The 27,089-nt window shown below is 41.4% G+C and overlaps 2 protein-coding genes across 9 annotated transcripts; one reads left to right on the forward strand and one right to left on the reverse strand.

The window, feature by feature from the left end:
* On the forward strand, positions 1-1,594 carry snu13a (SNU13 homolog, small nuclear ribonucleoprotein a (U4/U6.U5)). Its single transcript, XM_079456412.1, has 3 exons — positions 1-266; positions 812-932; positions 1,061-1,594. The coding sequence occupies exons 1-3, from the start codon at positions 264-266 to the stop codon at positions 1,321-1,323; spliced, it is 387 nt and encodes a 128-aa protein (XP_079312538.1). The 5' UTR covers positions 1-263; the 3' UTR covers positions 1,324-1,594.
* Positions 1,595-2,130: 536 nt separating this feature from the next.
* On the reverse strand, positions 2,131-9,648 carry LOC306894107 (kelch-like protein 24). Of its 8 annotated transcripts, none has more exons than XM_079456375.1 (12): positions 9,559-9,613; positions 8,795-9,081; positions 8,396-8,722; positions 7,552-7,695; positions 6,520-6,706; positions 6,014-6,160; positions 5,459-5,587; positions 5,117-5,293; positions 4,837-4,983; positions 4,581-4,746; positions 4,187-4,271; positions 2,131-3,058 (listed from the first exon to the last, which is right to left on the reverse strand). In XM_079456375.1, exons 2-12 carry the CDS (start codon positions 9,062-9,064, stop codon positions 3,050-3,052), a joined length of 1,788 nt encoding a protein of 595 aa, XP_079312501.1. In that variant the 5' UTR covers positions 9,065-9,081; positions 9,559-9,613; the 3' UTR covers positions 2,131-3,049. The 8 variants fall into 8 exon arrangements, with proteins under 8 accessions (XP_079312501.1, XP_079312500.1, XP_079312498.1 ...); XM_079456374.1 differs by having other exon boundaries at positions 9,525-9,613; XM_079456372.1 differs by lacking the exon at positions 4,187-4,271 and having other exon boundaries at positions 9,559-9,648.
* Positions 9,649-27,089: the final 17,441 nt, after the last annotated feature.

The raw sequence follows: 27,089 nt of genomic DNA on the forward strand, positions 1-27,089 counted from the left end.
GTTCGCGATGTATGCAAAACCAGAGTATTCAACGGAACGATCGGTCGTCTCTTTTTGATGACGTAAAACGCAGCGCGCCCCAAGCATTCCCGTCTGGTACCATACGCACGTTGATCGCTCAGCGCACGAAAGTGTTTTTCAGATATTTTCCTCATATCTTCGTGTTTTTCACCATTTAAACAAAGTTTTTTTTGTCCTCCGTGAAGCACACGCCGAGAGGACGGTTCACATTTCTACAGAGATCGGAAGCACCACTTGCAGTAATGGTAACTTACAGATCATTCGGTCACTAACTTTACTCGCGCTGAACTCGACAGCTAACGTCTGTGCAATATACATCTGTAATCTCTAAATTAACGATGTTTCTTTATGTCCCGTTTACCGTAAACTATTTACTTTAAATGTATATTTTTCCGATCAAATTTTCAATCGTGTTTTATTTAAGTTTAGTGGCGTAGGCAGATTACCCACGTGTGATCACCGCGAGGTTGCGCAACGTAACGACAGCGCGCACATCATCACAATGTCAAATCTACATTTAATTTAATGTTAGATACTCATTGTTTGTGTTACAATAACTAATCATAGCTGTTAAAATCATCAGGAAATGTAACCATCATACATGTAAATGTTTACCTCAAACGTTGTTGAACTGGTTACCATAGTAATTGTAAATTTGTGGTTATTTATTGTACTACGTATATCACTGTAAACTAGTGTTAGTGTAGTTAAACAATGGTTCATTTTTGGTAAGGGGACACGTGAGCCATATATTCTTGCACACAGTGTGATGTGTTCTGTTTTCTTCCAGGCTGAATCAGACGTGAATCCTAAAGCTTATCCTCTGGCTGATTCCACACTTAGCAAAACCATATTGGACCTTGTGCAACAGGCATCCAATTACAAACAATTGAGAAAAGGAGCCAATGAAGGTAATGAACTATTCTTATATTGTGGTTTAATTTTATTCAAGACATTGTTCGCAATTATAAAAATGTGCGGTTTAAGTTTGAATGTTAAAGTGACTTGTTTTGACCTTGTTTGTTTGAATGTATTATAGCCACCAAAACTCTGAACCGTGGAATTTCAGAGTTCATTGTGATGGCTGCAGATGCTGAGCCTCTGGAGATCATCCTTCATCTGCCTCTGCTATGCGAGGACAAGAACGTCCCGTACGTGTTCGTGCGCTCCAAGCAGGCCTTGGGTCGAGCATGCGGGGTCTCCAGGCCCGTCATTGCCACATCTGTCACTATAAAGGAAGGTTCTCAGCTCAAGCCCCAGATTCAGTCTGTGCAGATGGCCATTGAGAGACTCCTCGTCTGAGATATGATTGACACATGCTTGTTTTTAAGTTGTAAAGTACAACTTTACATTATGAACTATGAGTATATTTCTCTATATGCTGAACCTGAGCGTTCTGAAGATTTCAAGTGTTTAGTTGTTACTCATTCTGCTGTTTTTGAGCATGTGTGTATTTAACAAACAGCAAGACCATTCTTTGTTTTTGTAATTTTTGTTGTTTTTTCATTTAAAACAATAGTTAATCATTCATTCTGTATCATTTACACACTTGCAATTAAAGAGATACTCCGTATGCATTAGTAACTACATTTCTTACCGTAAATATTTGCCTTTAAAGGGATAGTTCACCCAACAATTCTGTAGTCATATACACTCCCACTTGTCATTTCAAACCTCTATGACATTCTTCTGCAGAACACAAACATGCTAACTGAACAGTTGTGTAACGACTATTGTATGAACACAAAACCAATGCAAGTGAATGGCTGCCATCACTGTTCGATCAACAACATTTTTCAAAATATATTTTGTGTTCTGCGGAAGAAAGAAACTAAAACAGGTTTGACATGACGAGGGTGAGTGAATGACAGAATTTTCATTTTTGGTTGAACTCAAACTTTATGAAACATTTTACATTTAGATTAGCTATTTCTGCAGTGTATGCAGTATAAACTGTATATACAATTCTTCTGTGAAACATAAAAAGATGTTTAGTGTGGTGTTGTATTCATACAAACGAGAGTAAATGGTGTTTGTTTACATACATTCTTCAAAATACCTTTTTGTGTTTAGCAGAAGAATGACATTGAAATGAGGTTCGAGTTAATAGACAATGAAAGATTTTTATTTTCACTTAAACACTGCTTTCGTGATTGGACAGTCAAAATGTGAAACACGTACACCAAATTTAAATAAAGAGCCAACGTAACACTTCAATTCCAAACGATAACTGGACGCTTTTTATATAATTACACGAGCAAGGTCAGGAAGTGAGAAGAATGCATCTCTGCAGTGTCTCAAAACTTGCAGTGAGGTGTCCAGTGTAGACAGCTTTGTTCATTCTAATGCGATCTAGAGACGATGTTACACCTGTAACATAAATGGTATGCTTGTGCCATACATTAACATACATAGCGTTTTAAAGAATGGCGGTCAACAAATATCAGCGTGGGTTTTTTTTTGTGCGTGTCAGTAACACGAAGCTATGCACAACAAAAACGTCTAATAAGTACAAAATGATTAACTACAACACTTTCAGGAACCAAAGCACATTCACAATCATGATTCTGTGGGCATGTAACCCTGCAGGCCACTTTGACATCACTTTAAACTCATACTGTGTACACGCCGTCACGTACTGCCGACACACACACAATGACCACAGATCAAGCAATCCGTCCAGTCTCACACTACCGCTGTGGGACGGACTGAAGAACAGCTTATGACACAGGTTTTTTTTCTTAAGACCCTCCAGTGACTGGATTGGACCACTGCCTTAAATAAACGGCATCTAGCCGGGCACCTGAAAGCTGCCCCGGGCCTTCTGTCCCATCTGGTTACAGTGCAGGTGGTGCCCGGATACTCTCAGTCCACAGGAAACTCGGTCTCGGATGCCGTGCCAGGACAGATGTCCGCGTGAGTGTCCTTCTTCAGCTGCAGTGACACACAGCTGAGCCAGCTGCGACTGGTGGGCATCTCACCGACAATCTCCCAGCTGTCTGATTCCTCACAGTACCGCTCTATAGTGTCATGATACCTGCGAGGGAAATCAGTTCATTCAGATGCAGAGACACATAGGTAATGAGCGTGTATAAGGCTGTGAGGACATTTAAAGCCGTATCTTCCGTATTTTCTTTGTTTTCATCAGAACAAAGACATTTATAAAGGCGAGTAAATGTTGACAGAATTTTAATTTTTGTGTTTACTGTTCCTTTAACGGTATTATTTTTATTTTCTTATCTATATAAAAAATTGTTGTCATATCACCAGCACAGTTAATGTCTCTTTTTTTTCTTTTATCATTTTTAAAATATTTATTTAAAATAACATTTAATATTTTTTCTAATATTTTACTAATGTTTGATATTTTCCAAGTCTATAGTCATAGCTTTATTCATATGACGAGTTTAGTTCCAAAAATTCCTAAATGTTTTCAAAATTCATTTTTTGTTATTGTGCACTTCAATTAATATCAATCAAACTGCAGTTGGTTTGTATGGATTTGAGCCATAATAACTAGCCATAATACAGGTTTATGAACAGATACTCTTATTGTAACCTCAGGAGTAGGTTCATTATTATACTAATAATGCGCCACCGACACTCTTTGATCCAAATTAACATCCTGCTCAGACAGCTTATGCCCTCTTACCACTAGACCAGCCTGTGCATCTCCTTCTGCCCCCTTGTTATCTGATGTTCTCTGTTAGCATCGCTCCACGCTCAGATCTGCTAAGAGAAAGTGGCGCAAATCTAAAGATCCTACTGACCTCTGTCTCTCAGCCTCTCCTCTCTTTTTTCTCCGCTGAGTAAACTCTGCATGTCTCCATTGGTTGTTCCTGCTCTGAACCACATTATCAACTTGTCTTTCACCACTGGTACATTTCCCACAGTCTTCAAAGAGGCCCGAATTACCCCTCTACTGAAGATACCCACTCTTAATCCTGCACTGCAGATAACTGTAGATAACTACACACCGGTCTCCTCCTCTCTCACTCAGAACAACCTCCTGGACAGCAACCAAAAGGTGTCAAGAGCGGTCATTTCACAGAGGCTGCGCTGCTCTTGGTCATTGAAGCCCTGAGACTGGCAAGAGCCGCCGCCGCTAACTCATCTGTACTTATCCTACTGGAGCTATCTGCCAAAAAAAATCACTCTCACGTACCTTCTCCGGATCTGTTCCACATTTGTGCAATGATCTGCCCGCTGCTACAAGATCAGCAGATTCTGTAGCCATCTTTAAGAATCGGCTGAAAACAAATCTCTTCGGTCAGCACCTAACCGATCTTAGACTTCTATCTCATTTGTAAGTCGCTTTAGAAAAAACGTGTCTGATAAATGACTAAAGTTAAATGCATTAGAGCCAAAGAAATGTTTTTTTAAGAAAAACGTTTTCACATATTTTCATCTTATAACATTTAAGAATTGCACGTAGGAGCATAGGAACGTTGGAACAACACATTTTGTTTTTGTGTATTCAGGTTTGTAAATGTGATGAGATGATATGACAAGATGTTCAGTTCGGCCAAATTTGAATGTCAGAATAAAGACTCTCTCACCTATCCCATCCCTCTTCTCCTCCTAAAACGTATATCTTTCCATCCACCACGGCCACGCCGGGTCGATAGCGTCTCTCCTTCATGGGAGCACACATGGTCCACTTGTTAGTCTTTGGGTCATAGCACTCCACCTTATCTGTGTTTTCAGTGGAAGCGTGCCAGCCGCCTGAACGGAAGCGAAGTGTCAGAGGTTTACAATTTGTTATTCTACAGTAAACAAAACTGAGCTATTTAATAAACAATGAAAAATGTTCACCTATGACGTAAATCTTGCCCTTCAAGGTACAGGCTGCAGATCCAGAGCGAGCAATCTGCATGGGTGCCACCTCTGTCCACACAGACATTTTAGGGTTGTACACTTGTGCTAGATCTGTGCCATCACCATCTTCTAAAACGGCACCCCCTATTTTCGAGAAGAGACATTTTACTACTAAACACAAACATTGACTTTCACTCAAGGTCTGATATTTTGAGCCCATCTATATAAAACATGTATCAAATCAAATCAATGGCTTCTTGTGGAATTAACACAATACCTGTCACATAAAGTAAGCCATCAAGCGCCACCACAGCCGGACTGGTGACTGCCATCTTGACCGATTCCATAAACTGCCACGTGTTTGTGTGAGGATCATAACACTCTACTGAATCGAGACGAGAACGACCCTCCCAGCCACCCACAGCAAACACATATCCATCCAACATCACCAACCCTAAAAAAAAAAGATGAACCTCGTTTTGAACCTTGCCCTCGAGTTTTCATGCATCCATGAATTTAATATCAGACTTCAATTATTGAGTGAACTACAACCTGCTGTCTAGACAATTAAACACATTTTTTTTATTTAAATCCTCAGTATTAAAGTCCTGGTCCTCACCCAATTCTGACCGAGCCACATTCATGGGTGCCATCTCTAACCAGGAATCAAAACACGGGTCATACCGCCACATCTCTCTGCTGGCAGAACCGTCTGGAAACTCTCCTCCAGCTAAATACAGCACAGAGCCTGAACACATTCACAGTGAAACAACATCAGGACAAGAATTGCGTTTCCTGATTTTTATTTCAACGTCGGGGGAAAAACACTATTAAACACAAAATATTCTACACGTTTAGTGTTTTAACTGAGCTGAGCGATTCAAAAAACTATTTTTTCTGTCTTTAAGCAGTCTAGAAAAAGAAACACCTGATATGTTTGTACAATCAATGGCACAAGAACGTTCTCCTGTTCTAAATAAACTACAGATAACCGTAAACACTGCTGCATTCAGTCTTTCTGCCACTCAGTGGGTGTGACTTGCTTCACCTTCGGATGCTGTGATGTCACATGCATACTCTCGATACTTAATTAATCAGCCACCCATTGAGAGCAACCACCAAACAGCATTCTATTATCAATCCACTGTTGTACAGTTACCTTTCATGTACTCACCTGACACGACTAAGCCGTGCTTGCTGACAGCGAAGGGCAGGCAGGCCAGACTCTTCCACTGGCTGGTGAGAGGATCAAAACTCTCCACACTGCGTAACACAACCTTATCATCCTCTCCACCGACCGTCACGATCACCTCCGCTGTTCCTGAGGCAGACAAACAAACACCAACCACCGGATGATTACAGACTCTGAAGGTCTAATAACAATAAATGCAAATCTATTCCAATAAATTATTAATAATTCTGATAAATGCATGCATTATCGGTCCGTTTTTTTAAACTTCTTGTAAGCAAAACTTAAAACTTAAGTAGCTTTACTTTACATTTAATTACCTTTGTATTTAATTTTTATTTTATGAATGTTGACATTAAGATTTGTAAACATTTACCATTGGTATTTCTGTCAGTAGATCCTCCAAACAAATGACACATTGGACCTCTAACAAATACTTAAAAAATAAGCCCTACATGCTGTTGTTATAATTGAACTTGAAACTCTGTTACCTGTTGAGCGTCGGGGTCGTGCTCGGGGGCTGTGCAGCTCTCCTCGGCGGTCCTGCAGCAGTAAATAATCCTTGGCTTCAGAGATGAGCTTTTGGCACTTGAGCGATTCCTTCACCACACCCAGAGTCTCGATGACATCATGGATGTAGTATGGACTGATGAGAGGCAACCTGATGTGCTCGAGAACCTAAAACATCACAACCTCTGTCATTATGTATCAATGTATTTATTCATCATTACACTTTCGTTCTGGAGAAACGTACGGCATTTTATCAAGGCATGTGTCAGGAATAAACTCATGAAGTGGCCATGCAAGTACTATTCTTCACTATATGTTGTATTTTCTGACAGTACGTTCTTAGTATTGTATTCCATAACAATTTGAAAGCTTTTGCAGTTATCTTATTATTTATTCACCCTCATGCCGTACATAACCTGTATGACTCTGTGAAACACAAAAGAAGATATTTTGAGAAATGTCTTGGTGGTTTTGTGTCCAATGTCCCTCAAAATAGATTGAGATCTCTTTAATGGGTCACAGGGACATTTATTGCCCACCCTTCTTCTGGAAATCCCCAGTACATTTCCATGACACACACAGTGAACTTTTATCAAGAGCTGTAACTGAGGCGTAGTCTTTAAATAACATTACACAGCAGCTGTGTAAAGTGACTATTCTCTCCAGAATCAGAGCTCGTGTGTGGAGCATGTGACCTTTCAGACTTACACGTGCCAAACACAATTGCAGAAAATCTCTGCCGACATGTGAGAGGACCCACCCGCTCCACTGAGACTTGTGGTTCTCACAGCTTACCGTGATACACCGCTCAAACTCTGAAACATCATTCAGCGTAGACCACCATCCCTATCAGACCTAAGATTCAATTTGTGCAGGTTTTCTAGTCTGTCAACCATCAAAAACATAGCGACTCTCATGTTCAGGTATTAGTTGTCAGTGTTCGGGTCACATGCAGACAAAAAGCAAGTGGATAAACTAACAGATTACATTGAAAACATGGCTTTATACTGGACCTTTTCAAAGCTCTGTCTGCATGAAGAGTTCTTCTCCAGCCATAGCATGGACGCCTCAAACACAGTTTCCTCTTTTGGCACATTCAGATGGTCACTGGAAATGATCTCAGTCAGTTTATCGGCACAAAGTGAAAGAAACTCCTCCTGAATAGGAAACAGGAGACAAATAAGCAATGCAGTGTAATATCGCACTTCACATTTGAATTACACACTGTCCTTGCAAAATAAAGAATGATGCTTTGTGTTTATAATAACAACAATGTGCCAATTTGAGGCATAAATGATTTGACATGACTTCACTTTCGTGAAATTCATACAAAAATCGACCTATCAAAAATGATTTAAAATGGAAGAGAATTAAAAAGACATTCAATTCTATTGTTCACATGGACACGTTGATATAGATTTAACAAACTGATTTTGTCACTATTTTACAAGGTGGCTAATTCATTCATGTGAATTTGTACGATGTGAATCCTACAAAAAAACGTACGATTAGTAAAAGCAATAATAAAACATATTGTACTAAAATGTATGAATGAGATCCACCTGTGAAATCGTTTTATTTATGTTTTATTGTGGTGACAGTTTTCTATAAAAAGTCTATATTAATTAGTAATGCATATAGCCTACTTTTAAAACAATGTTATTAGAGAGTCATTAAAAATAGGAATAATTTTATAACAGCGAAAAAATCATTTAAATACAAAGTGTATGATGTTTACCAACGCTGACCATAATGTTTACAATTAAAGTGATATACAATAAACCTTAATAGTATATGAGATTTTGGTCAGATTTAGCAACACTATTCATCAAGATGATCTCCTGTGGTTGTTTTCACCTGTTTGCAGACGATGCTAAAGTGCTGTTGGATGTATTCCATGCTGCGTCGCTCCAGCTGTCTGCACGAGTGTACCTCGGCGAAACAGTGAATGCCCACGCAGTTCATTTCATCCATCTGACGCTCCATGAACCTGCAGCAGGCCTCCCGTACCGCCATCACGTCCAGCAGATTAGCAGCCGCCAGCAGCGCCTGAACATTGGCCTTGGAGATCACCACCTCTGCCGTGTAGGCATAGCTCACCAGCATGCCGATCATCTGCGGCTCCACACCGTTGATGGCCACCCGCTCCTGCCGTGACTCCATCAGGTCGGTGGAGAACATGGCCTGCACCAGCAGAGGAAGACCACGGGTAAAAAATGTACTCCAAGTATGCTGATGGTTAAAGAGCAATATTACCTGAAAGTAAGAGCTGAAAGAGGCCAGAACAATGCGGTGACTAGGAAACTCCTGCCCTCCACAGCACAGAGTCACGTCACAGAAGGCGTTATTGAGCCGTAAGCTGTTCAAGCCTTCCAACACTTTGTTGGGATGCCGAGCCTCCACAAACACATAGTCTTCACTGTCCAGAGACGAGAGAGGGAAACCGGAGTCCTCCACACAGGGCGGTGGAGGCAGCGTGGACGTGGACGGTGATGTGGCAGACAGATTCACAGCCATGATTTCCATCTCGACACTAAATCAGGCTGGCAAAACAGCAAACAATGTTAAAAACATGACAGTGGTGTATTGTGACATCATTCCAAACATACTCGTACGATTATCGTACCATCAAATTGAATATAAAAAATAATTGGTAGAAACAATAAAGGCCATATATTGCAGAAACCTCTACAATAACACATTAAGGAAACATGAAAAAGACGTGAAACATGCATTGACAACCTGTCAAAATCATTTCAAATGTCAGTTAATATTAAGCATGTTATAAAAATATCAAGAAGGGGCGAATGGCCGAATTCAAAGCACTAAAATAAATTGCCATGTTATTATGTTACGTCGTCAAATATTCGTGATAGGCGATGCAAAACGAAGTAATAAGGGAGAGTTGACACATATATTTCCATTCATCTCAACAACAGCCACTGCATGCGACGAGGGCACATAGATGTACACCATAATATCTTACTTGTTAGCATGTTTGATATTAAAAACATCTTCACCTCGAACTGTTTATGACAAGTCGTGACTCCATGTCTTCTTCTTTCAAGTTCGAATGAGGCGCTGGTGGAAACACATTGGCCAACAGCGCCACCCGCCGACCTGGAAGTGAACTGTTATACACTTTTTCAACGACAATCATCAGTTTCTCTGTTTCAAGATTCAAGATTCAAAAAAGCTTTGTTGGCATGATGAATATATTTTACATTGCCAAAGCAGGAAAATGAAATATAAACATTCTGTACAATATAAAATAAAAGTATCCTATATAAGCAACTATATGTAGCCTACATATCAATTCAGACATAAAAGGGCGAAGTGTTGACAAAAGTTCTTAGTGAAAGTGACAGGATCCTGTCATAAGTGTCAGATTGTGTGTGTGTGTGTGTGTTGTGTCTCTGTTTGCTATGTCCCTAGATCTGTTCGATTCTGAATTATTTGGAGTCGATTCCGATTCCAATTCCTAGTGAGGGAATCAAAAGAATCGATTCCAAGCTTGGTGTTTTCGATTCCTGCTCAATTCTCTGTTTTACTACAGCTTTTTATTGATTATTTTAAAATGTACACATTTATTTTCTAAGCTGTCACTTTTTACATCTATTAATTGTTTATTGTTTCTATAACAAAAACCTTATATCCAAATATGTCGATCTTGTCCTGCAATTCTAATATATCATTAATAATATAATTAATAATCTCATTTACTAGCTGTTTTAAAAATAACGCATAGGTCAAATTACTATTTTTAAAGTTATTCAGCAGTGTACACACAAATACTTGAGGACTATAGAGTAGACAGATCGATAATCAGTCAATTGTATAAAAATATGTAAGAATCTATCTATTGAAACAAAATGATACAAAAATGATACAAAATGGTGTTACTCCATATTGTTTATACACAAAAAATGAGATGTCTAATATCCGAAGTAATAGGGAAGAACAGCTGACAACTATGTGATGATGTAATAAAACAAGCAAAGTTCATGAAGGAGAGAAAATCATAGTTGCGTTTGCTCATTCTAACTCCATCTAGAACTCTGTTGCTCATAGTCTCTCATTTACTACGTCTGCAGCACATTGAGCAGGTGTTACTTACAGTGGAAAATTACTGGTTCATAACATTATCTCTTGACAATATTAAAGGGATAGTCAACCCAAAAATTCACCCTCATTTATTCACCCTCAGGTTTTTCCAAAAATGTATTTCTTTGTTCTGATGAACACAAACGATGTTATTCAGAAGAATGCTTATATCTCTAGATCATTTACAGATCCGGAGTAAATGGGGGATGAGATCTGTTTTGCAACATTCCTCCAAATATCTTTCTTTATGTTCAGCAGAAGAAGGAAACAATCGGAGGGTGAGTCAAATGATGACCAAATCTACATTTTGGGTTGAACTATCGTTTTAAGAACCTTGAGAATGAGACCACTGCAAACTCATTTCTACTTGTGAAGACAATTCAAATGCAGCATCCAAAGTAATGTTGAATGGAAGTAGGAAGAAAGAAATGAGTATTATCTACAGTATAACTAATAAACTAAATAATATAGAAAAATAGTAACGATAATGAAGAATATTAACACACATATCATGGTCAAAATACACATAAATGAAGTTTACTACCATTTTTTTATTTATGTCTTCTGTGTTTTCAAGTTCTTTTGTTTTGACTTGCATAACCTTATATGTTTTGCTTTTAGTCAATATGTTTTCTTGTACAGCTGCTTTGTAACAATGAAAATTGTAAAAAGCGATATATAAATAAAGTTGACTTGACTTAACATTGAAACTGTTCCCAATGGAAGTGGGCTGCAAAGTTTTTTTTTCCTATTCCACTACAAGGCTCCTTAAGGAAGTGGGGATCAGAGGACAGGCCCAAAGGACATTAGTCACTAAAACAGCCATAGCCAAAGGGTTGGACAGTATGGTTGCGTTGAGGTGTGATGCCACCGAGCAAGTGTTGTTTAGGCTGCAGCCACTAATCTGGATGAGCTAATTGACACAGGAAGTGGGGTTGAGAGGACTGGTCCATTGGAGGATAATCAAGAACTGGCCAGTGGTGCGGAAAGAAGAAGCCAATGGCTGTGGTTGAGGCAGATGGACACAGTATGGGCTGCCAGATGACCTTGTAACAATGCGACACACATCCTGGTCTGATCAACTTGCAGTGGGACACCCATGGCTGAGGGTGTCTTGTGATAAAGGGCCGAAACACCCAATGAGGCTGAGGTGCACAACTGACAATGTGTCTTATTGATGGGAACCATACAAAGGGCATTATCACCAAAAGGCATCTTTCATTCAGGATAATGGATGTGATGATAGTGGGATCGGACACAACTCATGTGATGTCTCTCAGATATTATCAAGGATGCTATGTAGGCTATGTATTTCTATAATCATTTATCCCCCAAAAGCAGAGGATGCCTAACCGACGAACCCAGTGAAACCTCAGACCTGCTTTCCTTTATTCACATTCATCTCTGCTCCCCCTGTATATTGATTTGAAATTTCAGTGGAACTGAGGTTATTTAAATCCCATGTGTGCTCACTGACCTCCTAAGGAAAGAGGCACCTGCATGATAATATTGACTATTGAAGGATCTCTCTTTAATAATCTCCAAGCTGACACACACAAAAACACGTAGGCCTAAAGGACTGATCTCCGTAATGGTACATCAAATAAATATTTGAATAATGGTGCTTTTTTAAAACAGCCAGATGCCTTTTACCCTCCAGTGTTTGTGTTGTAGGACAATCTGATCATTTGATATATGATAATTTGGCACGTTCTCTGCACAAAATGCCATTTCTGTCCCAAAGGAAAATCCTCTCATATTACAACTGGAAAATCATGGTTAATAAAAGGATTATATATAATTTGTGTATGTCAAATAAGTACAAATATTTGAACATTTATATTTTAATTATTATACAAGACATTTTAATCCCTGCCATGTGTTGCTTGAATGATACAAAATATATTTCTCTAAATGTTCACAAAGTCTAAATTTGATCAGCTAAATAAATCCACTTTTAATCTGAATTGTTAATTTGTTGTAAAACTAGAGCACATTTTCTTATTCAACAACCCTTTTTTATGACTAAATATAGGCAGATTTACGTGGTTGACCTTTGGATGGTAACCAAATATATACTAATATGTTGCTTTAGAATGATTCAATTACAATTAGTTTGCTTTGCCTCACACTTGCTGTGTTGTGGAAGAAGAACAGTAAGATCACTGCAAACAGCAGATGGGGCGTTCCTGACTTACAGTATAAATATGTCCGAAACACAGCAATGTTCTTCATCCTAAACCAAAATCACCTCTAACAGATGGTGACCATGTACCTACACCGGCTCATTTATTCTCTTGCATCAGTATGTAAGTATCTTTAAAATAAACTAGGAATAATATTTATTACAGTATCACAGTAAGTTCGAAAGACGCTTTTATACTTTTATATAAATGCCTTTATTCTATAAATATATTATTATGTCAAATATGTTTTAGTTAAGGTCTTAAGCAATATGTACATTTCTTTTGGTATATATCTGTGTGTATGCAGAATGATTCATCTTTTAATAGAGAAAATCCAAACTCAATTTTCGATACTCACTGTTTGATTGAAAAATATAGATTGGTGAATGAGTTGAGTTATACGGTTGTGTTCTCATTTCTACAGGGTTGATATCCGCTGATGGAGAATTATGCAATTCTACAGAATATGTTGAGGTTTATAATGCACTTTTTGAAAAGATCGGCTTGCTTGAGAAAAAAAATGTAACAATTCGACCTCTAAAAAAACATAACATACCCACCGTGATTTATGTGGATCTGTATTTGACCTCCATCACAAATGTGGTATGAATCAATCACAATTTACCTTCCCGTCTAAGATAAGCGGTTTCAGGTTCATACTCAACATTTGCTTTCATCCACAGAATGAAAAAGCTCAGAGCATCTCGACACAAATAAGGTTACTCACTGTAAGTGTTTTAAATCCCTTTTGTAAATCCACACACAGTTTGCTAAACTTTGTCACATGTTGAATTTGCATTCGAATGTTGAAATATTTTTGCAGTATTGGGAAAATGAGATACGTTGGAATTCCTCAGAATTTTGCAACATTGACCGATTTGTAACTCAAAAAGATTTGTTTTGGACTCCAGACACTGTCGTCCTGGAAAGGTAAGAACAATTTAAAACGTTTCTCTGACTTTCATTAACAGCGATAGATGCAGTGGTACAGACGGGCACAACACAATGAAATGGAGAACTGTTTCAGTTTTCAACACTGCACAAACATTTGAACAAAATACAACCAGGAGAACATTTATAACTGAATCACAATGCACATTTTTATTATATATTCACTCAAACTTAAATTTAAATGATGTCATGAATTACACACAAACCTGTATAAATGTCTTTGTTAGCAAACGCAAAAACAGATATTTTCAAGAATGTTAGAATTCTGGGAACCATTGACTTTTAGAAAGTAATATTGTGTATTATACCACAGGGGTGTGGAATGCTTCATTCTGATTGGCTGACGAACGTACAGGTGTATATTATTTTTCAGTCAAACGATCTGTTGATCTGTTGACCGAATTACAGTTCGATATCAGTGCACCAAATTCAACTGAATGAGGTTATGTAGACTAATGTCCACCACTGAATAAAGATCTAACATCAAACAAAATGATGGGTAACTCCTGGAACTGTCAATATTTCTGGACAGCATGACAAATAATGCACACCCTGAGGTGGTGATGCAGCCAGGGCGCGCAGCATGGAGTGCATTGTTTTCTGAGCAGTTCAACGGATCCTCATCAGTTATTCCTTACATATTTTTTGTTCAAATAAAATATTTGGTAGAATTTAGGAAAACAAACAGTTCTAGGTCACCTCTGACAACCATTTGATTTTAGTCAATGATGTCCCAGAAATGTCAGTTGCAAACATTTTTCCAAATAGTTTCTTTGTGTTCAACAGAACTAAACAAATATATCAAGTGCGATTTTTTTGTGTCATTTTTTGAAAACATGTTTTTACAAAGAACAATGAACCATACAAAGAACATGCCAAGGCATCATTTTTGTTGAAGCAATAAAGTATAATATGGCACCTCTCGTGGTTCCACACGGCGCCATCTGACCAAAATGCTGACACTTTAAAAATATACGCTGGATAGTACCTTTAAAAAGATATGGTTCTGTATATCCCCCTATAAACTTTCACTGCTATTAAGCATTGTTTTCTTTAGAGTGCATTGTCTCTAGTCATGAATATTTTTTGTGTTTTGTTCTGTTCTTTAAGCATCAAGACAGAGTTTGCAGCAATAGATCCTCCATATGTCAGGTTATATGCATTTGGCCTGATGGACAAGCTTGACATTTTATCACTGGCCACTATCTGTAAGATGGATCTGCACAGTTTTCCCTTCGACACACAAATCTGCAATCTGACCCTTCGATCTTTAACGCATTCAGGTAAATTATGCATAAATAAAGTATAAAGCCTAAGTCAAACTCATCCGAACACTGCCAAGAAATTCACCTCGATACATACGTTGTCAGAGGAAAGGTATTTAAACCACCATATACTGACATCTGACCCACCGGAATGGTATAAAAACCTTTGATAAAAACGGTTTTATTTGTAGATTATACAAACACTGTCACAAATTTAGACACTGTAGTATAACAATTTTAAATGAAATCAAATTGGTTGTTCAATTTTAATTTGCCTTTTGTCCAGTGATCTGACTTACTGCAACTCAGTTAACAACCAACTGTGATGTTGTGTAGGCTACACTGTACAATAATGTAAAACATTTTTTTATTTTTCTGACGCCCCACCTGTGCAGCGCTTCTCAACCTCTTGTTTCAATCCATAGAAGAGTGAATCTATTAGTGCATTACGATATCTTTTATAGACTACGACAAACAATTTCATTTATTTAACCATCCTACAAATATAGCAGATAGAACAGTGGGTAAAAAACGGACAGCAACAAACACAAGCAGGGGTTTCCCAGTGATCCAACAAAAGTTTCATGGGGTTTGGATCAGAGTGAACTATGTTATTTTAAATAAAAAAACTTGTAGTTATGTTAACTATTTGTTAATATTTTCCCACAGATGATGAGCTAATATTTTCTGAGTCCTCTGATGCAAACTACCTTACCAATAAATCTCAAGAGATCTTTCTATCCCAGGGAGAGTGGGAACTTCTCAATATAAATACATCTATAAGTAATTCTTATGCTATGTGGGTCGAACAAAGTCAAATAATATTTCAGGTAAAGAGGAAAAAGGAAAACATCCATCATGATGCTAATGTAAAACATTTATGAATTAAAGCTACATTTTATAAGTATTGTTGTCTTATACTGTAACTATTCTGTTGTTTGAGGAAGAGCAACAAAGCCTCAATACGCATCCGTGTGACTGTTACTCTTTACAGCACAAAATGTCGACATCCTCTGCTGTATTGTTTAAAGTTTATATTCCTACATTGCAGATTACCATCAAGAGGAGACCTCTACTGTATATTATCAACTTTATTGTTCCCGTATTTTGCTTCCTGGTCCTGGATGTGGCCTCATTCTTCATAAATGCATCAACATCAGAGAAGCTGGGCTTTAAAGTGACTTTGCTGCTGTCTATTTCTGTGTTGCTGCTCATTCTTAATGACAAGTTGCCATCAACTGCCAATGACACTCCATTAATTGGTAAGTGTACATGATTGACAATAATCCGTTATATAAGTATTAGAAGGCAGCATTAAAGGCGCAGTCACATTGGACTTGGAGCATGTGAATATTTGTCTGTAGCACCGCAAATTTGGGCGGGGAGGAGGATAACGCGAGCCAAGCAGCTTCTCTCTTTGATTTTTATAATCTTTTAAAGACAAAATAGTGCGACATGATCACTCTCTTTGCGTTTCTGTAGAGAAAGGTCACGCTGTGAGTCTGTGAAGAATCCAGAATCAACTGGTCAGACGATTTCACGTGATACAAATTGGCAGGCCACAGTTTACCAACCTTGAACATTAAGATATGAGTCAGTTATTTTCCTCTTCAATCTACAAGTGATTTGTGTATGATCACTTTCGTGTTTTCCTGATTAATTAAAGTCTCTGTATATTCCATTTCTGCATTAAGTGTTTGTGATTGTTTTGGTAAACACACTCATCCTGTGACAGTTTAAGTCTTTCTTTATAAATATGCTTTTTCACAGGGATTTACTGCATTGGAGTTTTTACGCTCATCGGCATTAGCATTCTGGAGACCATCTTTGTGAATGTCCTGGTTGGTAAGGGAGAAGACACCAAATCAGAAAAACCAGCAACTGCAAATGGGCAAGATGGTGAGTGCTTTAACAGTATTTGAATGTATACATGTATATACTGTATATATATATATACTGGGAACATCCCGAATCAACAAACCAGTCCAGGGTCACAGGCAAATATCAGAAAAACCACAAACTGTGGATAAAGATCACAACACACGGTACTTTGTAGGGGGCTGCGATTAGAGTGCCTGTGATGACCGCTGCCCACCGTCAAACAAAAGAAGTTGCCACTTTTCGAAACAAATGTAAATATAAACGTTTGCAACCGAAAAAAGCTATTTCTGTTTTAGGTTATATTATATTATAACTTATTATATTATATATATTAAACAAGAGTCAAATCGTTTTTATAAGGTTCATGTTGTAAATTGGGGTAATGTTTTTTTAATTGAGTTTTGTTTATTTATCCATACTTAATAATATTAAAATATTCAGATTTCTGTAAAGCTGCTTTTCTGTAATGCACATCGTGAAAAGCACAATAAAATAAAATGACAAAGAAGTTTTTAGGAAGGTGTTCCGGGCCCGTCCGACCGGGACGAGACCCCGGGGAAGACCTAGGACACGCTGGTGGGACTATGTCTCCCGGCTGGCCTGGAACGCTTCGGTGTCCCCCCAGAAGAGCTGGAGGAAGTGTCTAGGGTGAGGGATATCTGGGCATCTCTGCTTAGACTGCTGCCCCCGCGACCCGGCCCCGGATAAGCGGTAGAAAATGGATGGAAGTTTTTAGTTTGAAATAACATTTGAGGTCATACACAAACACGAGAGTCTGTTTAAAATGAACTGCATTAATCCAGCGCTATGGTTTGTACTTGTTCCAACAGGTGGTGTGAGAGACTTGAATAACTCTCTGAACACAGTTGCCAGTGGATATGAAGAGGCGACATGTATACTCGACATTCTGAAGCAGATCCTCCTGGAGTTTCGTGCTGTTTTTCAACAACACCAACCAAAGGAGTCACTGTGCTGGATCAGAGCAGCAAGAATTATAGATGTGACCTTCACTGTTATTTACATAATCACTACTGTTGTGTTTCTGTCTGTACTTTTCAAGGTTTGGATTGTATTGTAATATCCTCTTAACATGACCTGCAAACTCTGGACCTAAGGGTAATAATGCAACTTTGTTAAGTCTGACACATTCCTTTATTTAATCCAAGTTTAGTTTGATTTAGTTTTATTATGTCTCTATTTAATAATAAATTAATCCTAATTTATTTATTTTTATTCATACCTTTATTTAATTCAAGTAATAAATATGCGTTTAAGACTAAATTCCTATCTACCCGAACAGGGGAGGCCAGATATCTGTTATATCATTGGCTACATTTTGTTGAATTTCAACAAAATCAAACCTCATTTGTGGCAAAGTCAATAGAATCAAGGCCATCACAATGAAACGTTTACACTTTTCCAAAATATATGTAGAAATGTTACTGTTGTATTGCTTAAAAGTGAATATGAACTAGTTTTCATTGCGGTATTGGAGTTCTGAAAAAATACAAAGCATCTTTTTGTGTTATTTTGACCTTTTTTTTCTGCAAATAAAAAAAAATCTTATTTTTATTAGACATTTGGGAGAAATGTTGTTAGTAGTTCACAGAATAAAACAATTTTACCTTTTTACACAATTTTACACATATTTTGAAATACACCATTTTTAAATCTTGTCCTCTTTTCTTGACTGCAGCTGTGAATTTGTAAAATGGGTTAAACTGGTCTGAGCTCCAAATGTAGGAAAATCCATTTTTATTAAAATAACTCAAACTTGGCAGGTCTACCCCAACTTCATAATTCCTTGCAGCGCCATGTTTATGTTATTCCACAATGTCTGTTTTTAACCTTGTGTTTGCTCATTAATAGTTATTTTCTGCTTTTAACAAATAAATATTTTGTACTGCTCCATGCAGCAACTGTGTATTTTCAAACAATACCAATATGGAGTTATATTCATGTCACCATTACGATACAATGACACAAAGATGTTTTATAGTATTTTTTTGTATTGTTTGATAAAGTCATGCTCAGGAGTTCATGGAGGAGAAATTGAGTTATAAGATTAAAAGACAACACACAACTCTTGCCCTAACGCACATGTAATAAACAATCAGCTCAGAGTCCCATGGAATAACATGTGCTAAAATTGTTACAATCTGCACATGGAGACACAGATAGGGGATCCAACTGCAGTTTAATGGGGTCATTTCAAAACCATAATCCAAAATACAGGCAAAAATCACGTACCAGATAATCCGTTTGGCCTCGTCTCTACCTATTAATTCAGTTCTATATGATTCTTCAATAATTCACACACAAACACGCCGGATTCACAAAAATAGATTTTCTAATAAATGAAGGCTAAAAATCTGTAAAGTAAGGCAGTGAGACCTGATCAACAACATATAAAAATTCATTATTGGCGAAGATACACCACCAAATAAATACATGTAAAAAACTCTTACCTTGTGAGATTTTAATGACAACCGTGAGGGTATTCTAACATAGTTAGCATATATATTATATTTATAACAATAAAGCCGTTATCATGTGCATATTTACAGATGAAATGTGTTCATGTTTATACACTCAAACAGTCGATAACAGTGACAGGTCGTTGGAAACGCTGTTTGGGAGTTTCATTCAGTAGTCGAATGTGCTGCTTCTTCCTTCCGCTCACTGCGCGGGAAAAGAGAAACCTTGCGCTGGCGGGACAGCACTGGCGACATTTTCCCACTGAATGAAAGCTTTATTGGAAGGTCGCTGGATATTTCTCTTTGCTTCTCCTTTACAAAAGCTGCTAAACGGCATGTTAAAGTTACTAAACCAAGAGACAGACTTTCGTACGTTAGAACCACCCCCCTTTCATAGACCCCAAGCACGCATGGGCCCCTGGGCCGGTGCCCATAATGCCCGTTGGATAGTCTGGCCCGTATATAAGACAGCATCCCTGCGAGTAACGTTAGCAGCAGCAACTTCAGTGCAGCTGGGCTAACTTTTAACCAGAGGAGGACGGCACTTAAACCATCAACAGTAGTTCTTGAAATGTAAAATGCATATTCAACAAAGCTTGCTGTTAAAAGCACTTCGGGTTCGGGTCGGTTCCGGGCTTGTTTAGAGTGTACATAAATTTGTGCTGATAGAGTTAAACAAGGAAACATTTCGTTTCATTAAATAGTGAAGTGAAACTGCTGTCCATCAAAAGATGACAACATATCATGTCCTAGAATAATTCCATAATTTGATGGACCTTCTTTGAAATTTCACTTTTTCATTGCTTTAATCTTCCGTGCAAAAAACTAAATGGGAACTTATTATTTATATTTTATGAAAGGTTATGATGGTACAGGTAAATCATTGAGATTTTTGTTGATCGAAAAGGTTAAAGGGATTGTTCGCCTAAAAATGAAAATTCTGTCCTAATTTCATTTCATTTCATATGTTGAAGAATGTTGGTAACTGAACACCGGCAGTACCCATTCACTTCTATTGTATAGACACAAAGCAAGTGTAAATCAATGGGTACTTTCATTGTTCGGTTATCAACATTCTTCTAAATATCTTGTTTTGTGATCTGCAAGAAAGAAAATTATAAATGATTTCTGTTATGATCCTTCGGTCATGATTGCTTTACGTGTCAATGCGCAAGTTTAATCATAAATCCCTTTAATATTCATCGTTTATACCGTCAAAATGTGAATCTCTCTCTCTCTCTCTCTCTCTCTCTCTCTCTCTCTCTCTCTCTCTCTCTCTCTCTCTCTCTCTCTCCCTCTCCCTCTCCCTCTCCCCCTCTCCTGCTTGGACAACCTATGCCCTCTTGCATCTGGACCAGCCCGTGCATCCCTGTCTGCCCCCTGGTTATCGGATGTACCTACTGGATCCCATCCCCACCAATTTCCTCCAGGCCATCTCTCCAACGGTTGTGCCTGCTCTGACCCACATCATCAACTCTTCGCTCACCACTGGGACATTTCCCACAGCGTTCAAAGAGGCCCGCATTACACCGCTTCTGAAGAAACCCACCCTGGACACTACAATGCTAGAAAACTACAGGCCTGTTTCCCTTCTTCCCTTCATTGCCAAAGCCCTGGAGCGAGTTGTGTTCAACCAGCTCTCCTCCTTTCTCATGCAAAACAACCTCCTGGACACCAATCAGTCTGGTTTCAAGACCGGTCATTCCACAGAGACTGCACTGCTCTCAGTCATCGAAGCCCTGAGACTGGCAAAAGCATCATCCATGTCATCTGTGCTCATCTTACTGGATCTGTCTGCTGCTTTTGACACTGTGAATCATCACATCCTCCTGGCTTCTCTCAGTGCTATGGGAGTCTCTGGAATGGTATTGCAATGGTTTGAGTCCTACCTCTCGGGTAGGTCATTCAGAGTATCCTGGAGAGATGAGGTCTCTGCGTCCCAACAGCTCAACACGGGGGTCCCACAGGGCTCAGTGCTTGGACCGCTACTCTTCTCCATTTACATGACATCCCTCGGCTCCGTCATTCAGAAGCATGGCTTCTCCTATCACTGCTTTGAGGATGACACACAACTCTACTTGTCATTTCAACCGGACGATCCGACGGTCTCTGCTCGCATCGCGGCATGCCTGAGTGACATCTCGCTTTGGATGAAGGATCATCACCTGCAGCTGAAACTTGCAACAACGGAAGTGTGCGTTTCCCCTTCCTCTCCCCTGTAAAACGCGCTCTTGCTCTCTCTCCAGTTTTAGCACCAACACTCTCTCTCTCACTCTCTCTCGCTCTCTCTTTCTCCAGTATCTCAAAACTGCTCCGTCTCACAGCTAATATTACAACATCAAAATCATATCTTGGTTCTAACAAACTGCAAACCTATGTTTCTCACATACTGATCCGAATCAAAGCAACCTCGTCGGGGGTGATTTTAGACAACCTTTCAATAAAAACAGTGGAAAAATAATTGCACATCTCAGAGCGATCTTCAACCAATCACAATAGAGCATTTAACAGCCCAGGTATTATGATTTTTTAAATGGTCTAGAATAGATTTATAAAGCAAGTGTTAAAACTGAAACGCTCACATGTTCAGAACTAAAGGCTCTAAGGTCCTCTGATCTGTGGAAACGTAACCTCACTTCCTCTTTGTCTTTTTTATTTAAAAATAAAAAATGTGTTTTAAAATCTGATTCTGTGTCACAAGACAGAAACAGCCTTTTTATACCTTTAAGGTTATTCTTTTGTCTGCTCGTGGGATTTGTGTTTTGCATCTCAACACATAAGTGTTATGATCTAGTCTTTCTCCTTTTCCTGTGCTTCCCTCTCCTGATCACACTCGGTATTTTACACACACACCTACTTAACGCACGCACTCATCACACACTCTCCTCCAGCTGTCTCTTGTTTCCCCCTGCCTTCCGCCTGATTTCGCGCACCTGTACTCTCTTCCCGGTAATTACACTGGCTACTTCTTTCCTCTCTTTTCTCTATCTCTTTGTCAGATCGTTTTGTTTTTCTCCAATGAAAGGAGTTACTCTGCCCTAGCTCTCCTGTCATCCCGGGTATTGTAGTGTTGCAGATATTGCTATTTTGCTCTAACCTGTGTTCTCCATGTCTGCTTAGTGCTACGGCTGTTTTTTGCCGTTGCCGTTTCGAGGTTCCGCTGACCACCCGCTGCGTCATCTCCCGAGGGACTAAGTTTTCAGTGGTTCTTGCTTCCCCCGTCTACGGACGCTGTTCCGGGTGCTTTCTGTTGATTATTCTACGGGAGGATATCTGTTTTGTCCGCCCCTGCGGGAGGCTTTCTGTTTTGTCTACCACTGCGGGAGATTCCCTTGTTTTCCCATTAAAGACTTTATTGACTGTTATTCGCTTTTGGGTTTTCTCTATCCATATAACAGTACGATCTGACCACGATGGACCCAGCGAACGAGAATCCTTACCAGGTTGCGATGGAACGTCAGGGAGCTCTGCTGGGCAAGCATGAGGAGGAGCTGACAACCACGAGACGTGTCGTAGAGTCCCTGGCGGAGCAGATGTCCGAACTTTCCACGCAGTTTCTTCGCCTGCGTCACGAGTCGTCCTCCACTCCCAGGCCGATCGATTCTCCAGAGCCCCGGATTAATAATCCACCGTGCTATTCGGGTGAGCCCACTCAATGCCGCTCGTTTTTGACACAGTGTGAGGTCATTTTTTCTCTTCAACCCTCTACCTACGCTAGGGACCATGCCCGAGTCGCCTATGTGATCTCACTTCTCGCCGGACGGGCTCGTCAGTGGGGTGCGGCCAACTGGGAGGCGGAGGCGGACTTCATGTCCCAATTTTCCCGATTCAAGGAGGAGATGATTCGTGTATTTGACCGCTCTGCGCACGGCGTGGAGGCCTCTCGCTTACTCTCAGCTCTTTGCCAGGGAGGGAGCTCTGTTGCCGATTTTTCTATTGAGTTCCGCACCTTAGCAACCACTTGCGGCTGGAATGAGCCTGCGCTGGTAGCGCGTTTCCTAGAGGGACTCAACGCGGACGTGAAGGATGAGATTCTGGCCAGGGAGATTCCTAGCCGTCTTGATCCGCTCATTGATCTCGCCAGCCGCATTGAGAAGCGCTTTGATCTGCGCCGGCGAGTCAGGAACTCCGAAGCTGCTCATTATTCTCCACCCCGTTCCTCGTCATCATCCTTCGATCGCTCAGCCTCAGTCGCCGATGCTGCCTCCGAACCCATGCAGCTGGGGGGCTTACGCATTTCTGCCAAGGAACGAGAACGGAGGATGAGTAACCGTTTGTGTCTTTATTGTGGCTCCGATAAGCATTTCGTCTCAACGTGTCCGGTAAAAGCCAACGCTCGCCGGTTGTAGGAGGGAAACTGGTGAGCACTACTTCTCTGGTCCCTCCGCTTAAGTCCTGTACTACCATTCCGGTTCACCTGCACTGGTCGGGTTCTACTGTTTCTACCAGGGCTATGATCGACTCTGGGGCCGAAGGGAATTTCATCGACGAGGCATGGGCTCTCGAACGGGGTATTCCCCTTATCGATCTTAAGGAGGCCACTCCCCTTTTTGCCCTAGATGGTAGTTCCCTTCCCAATGTGTGCCGAGAGACTATTCCCCTTTCCCTCACGGTCTCTGGGAATCACCGTGAGACCATTTCCTTTTTAATTTTTCATTCCCCTTTTACTCCCATTGTTTTAGGTTTTCCCTGGTTAGTTCAGCACAATCCCCAGATAAACTGGCTTAAGGGCACAATCTTATCATGGAACCTGTCGTGTCATGTAAAGTGTTTAGTATCTGCCATTCCCCCTGTCTCCTCTGTCTCTGTGTTTCAGGAGGAGCCTGGTGATTTGACCGGAGTCCCGGAGTTGTATCACGATCTGCGGGCGGTGTTCAGTCGTTCCCGGGCCACTTCGCTTCCTCCTCACCGTCCGTATGACTGCAGTATCGACCTTTTGCCTGGTGCTGCGCCACCCCGCGGGAGGCTTTTCTCCTTGTCTATTCCGGAGCGAAAGGCTCTCGAGAATTACCTCTCCGAAGCCCTCGAGGCTGGCACGATTGTTCCCTCCTCCTCTCCTGCTGGGGCAGGCTTCTTCTTTGTGAAAAAGAAGGATGGATCTCTGCGTCCCTGTATTGATTATAGGGGGCTTAATGACATAACTGTCAAGAATCGATATCCTTTGCCACTTATGTCATCGGCCTTTGAGATCTTACAGGGAGCAAGGTTTTTCACAAAGCTAGACCTGCGTAACGCCTACCATTTGGTACGCATAAAGGAGGGGGACGAGTGGAAGACCGCCTTCAATACGCCCCTCGGGCATTTCGAATACCGGGTCCTTCCTTTTGGGCTTGTTAACGCTCCCGCTGTTTTTCAGGCTCTCGTAAACGACGTTCTGCGCGATATGCTCAACATATTTGTTTTTGTTTACTTGGACGACATTCTGATTTTTTCACCCTCTCTCCAGGTGCACATTCAGCATGTGCGACGCGTCCTCCAGCGTCTTTTGGAGAATCGTCTCTTCGTTAAAGCGGAGAAATGTTCGTTTCATGCGCATTCGGTAACCTTTCTCGGGTCCGTTATCTCGGCGGAGGGGATTAGTATGGACCCCGCTAAGGTCCAAGCGGTCACTAATTGGCCCGTGCCTGACTCTCGCACGGCTCTCCAGCGTTTTCTTGGCTTTGCGAATTTTTATCGCCGGTTTATTCGAGGGTTTGGTCAGGTGGCCGCTCCGTTAACCGCTCTTACCTCGCCCAAGTCTTATTTCGTTTGGTCCGACTCCGCTCAGAGGGCTTTTGACATCCTTAAGTCGCGGTTTACTACGGCGCCCATCTTAGCCACTCCCGACAGTTCAAGGCAATTCATTGTCGAGGTCGATGCCTCAGAGGTGGGCGTTGGGGCTATTCTTTCCCAGCGCTCAGCCTCTGATGGCAAGGTTCACCCATGCGCTTACTTCTCGCACCGTCTCTCACCCCCCGAGCGGAACTACGATGTCGGCGACCGTGAATTGCTCGCCGTCCGTCTGGCTTTAGGAGAGTGGCGGCACTGGTTGGAGGGTGCGTCGGTTCCGTTTATTGTTTGGACCGACCACCGTAACCTTGAATACATTCGTTCCGCCAAGCGTCTGAACGCGCGACAGGCTCGGTGGGCGCTATTCTTTGCTCGGTTCGAATTTACCATTTCCTTTCGACCGGGGTCTAAGAATGTTAAGCCCGACGCGCTTTCCCGTCTCTTTGATTCCTCGGCGATCCCCTCGACCCAGGAGGCTATAATACCCCCTGCACGTGTGGTTGGGGCGACTGTTTGGGGAATAGAGAGGCTGGTAAGACGCGCGCTCGCTCATTCCATCATTCCACGATGCTGCCCTAAGAATTTGCTTTTTGTTCCAGTATCCGCTCGTCGAGCCGTCCTCCAGTGGGGACACTCCTCCAAGTTGGCAGCCCATCCCGGCGTTAGGGGCACCCTCGCCTCGGTTCGCCAGCGCTTCTGGTGGCCCTCCCGCGAGAGGGACATTCGTCGCTTTATTGCCGCCTGCGCCGTTTGCGCCCAAACTAAGTCTGGTCATACCTCCCCGGCTGGCCTTCTTAGACCTCTGCCCGTTCCGTCACGTCCCTGGTCACACATAGCTCTCGATTTTATAACGGGTCTGCCGTCGTCGGCCGGCAATACAGTTATATTGACGGTCGTCGATCGCTTCTCTAAGGCGGCACATTTCATTCCGCTTTCGAAACTCCCTTCCGCCAAGGAGACGGCTCAGATAATGGTGGATCACGTCTTCAAACTACATGGTCTCCCCTCGGATGCAGTTTCTGACAGGGGTCCCCAATTCGCCTCCCAGTTTTGGAGGGAGTTTTGCCGTCTTATCGGTGCCTCTGCCAGTCTCTCGTCCGGGTTTCACCCTCAGACCAATGGTCAGGCCGAACGCGCTAATCAAAGTGTCGGTCGCATACTGCGCAGCCTCGCTTTTCGGAATCCCGCGTCTTGGTCCGAGCAGCTTCCCTGGGCGGAATACGCCCACAATTCCCTTCCCTCCTCGGCCACTGGTCTCTCTCCCTTTCAATGCTGCCTTGGGTACCAACCACCCCTTTTTACCGCTCAAGATTCGGACTCGACCGTTCCGTCTGTTCAGGCGTTTATCCGACGTTGCAAGCGTACCTGGAGTAGGGTGAGATCAGCGCTTAGCCGCTCAAGGACGCAGATGTGCGTCACCGCTAATAGGCGTCGCGTTAAGAGCCCCCGCTACCGTTGTGGCCAAAAGGTGTGGCTTTCCACCCAGAATCTCCCCCTTCAGTCCGTTTCACGAAAGTTAGCCCCTCGGTTTATCGGTCCCTTTCGTGTCACCAAGGTCGTCAGTCCTGTCTCAGTCAAACTAAGATTGCCCCTTACTCTCCGTCGCGTCCATCCCGTCTTTCATGTCTCCTGCGTCAAGCCCGTAGTATCCGCCCCTCCGCGTCCGTCTCACCCCCCTGTCTTAGTCGAGGGCGCCCCTGTCTACAGGGTTCGCAAGCTACTGGACGTTCGCCGTCGAGGTCGCGGTTGCCAGTATTTGGTGGACTGGGAGGGGTATGGTCCTGAGGAGAGAAGTTGGGTTCCTTCTCGGGACGTCCTGGACCGCTCGCTTGTCGATGATTTCCTCCGCTCTCGCCAGTCCTCCTCCTCGGGAGCGCCGGGTGGCGCTCGTTGAGGGGGGAGTCTGTTATGATCTAGT

The sequence above is a fragment of the Barbatula barbatula genome (assembly GCF_947034865.1).
Source record: "Barbatula barbatula genome assembly, chromosome: 5".
In the NCBI taxonomy this organism is placed as follows: domain Eukaryota; kingdom Metazoa; phylum Chordata; class Actinopteri; order Cypriniformes; family Nemacheilidae; genus Barbatula; species Barbatula barbatula.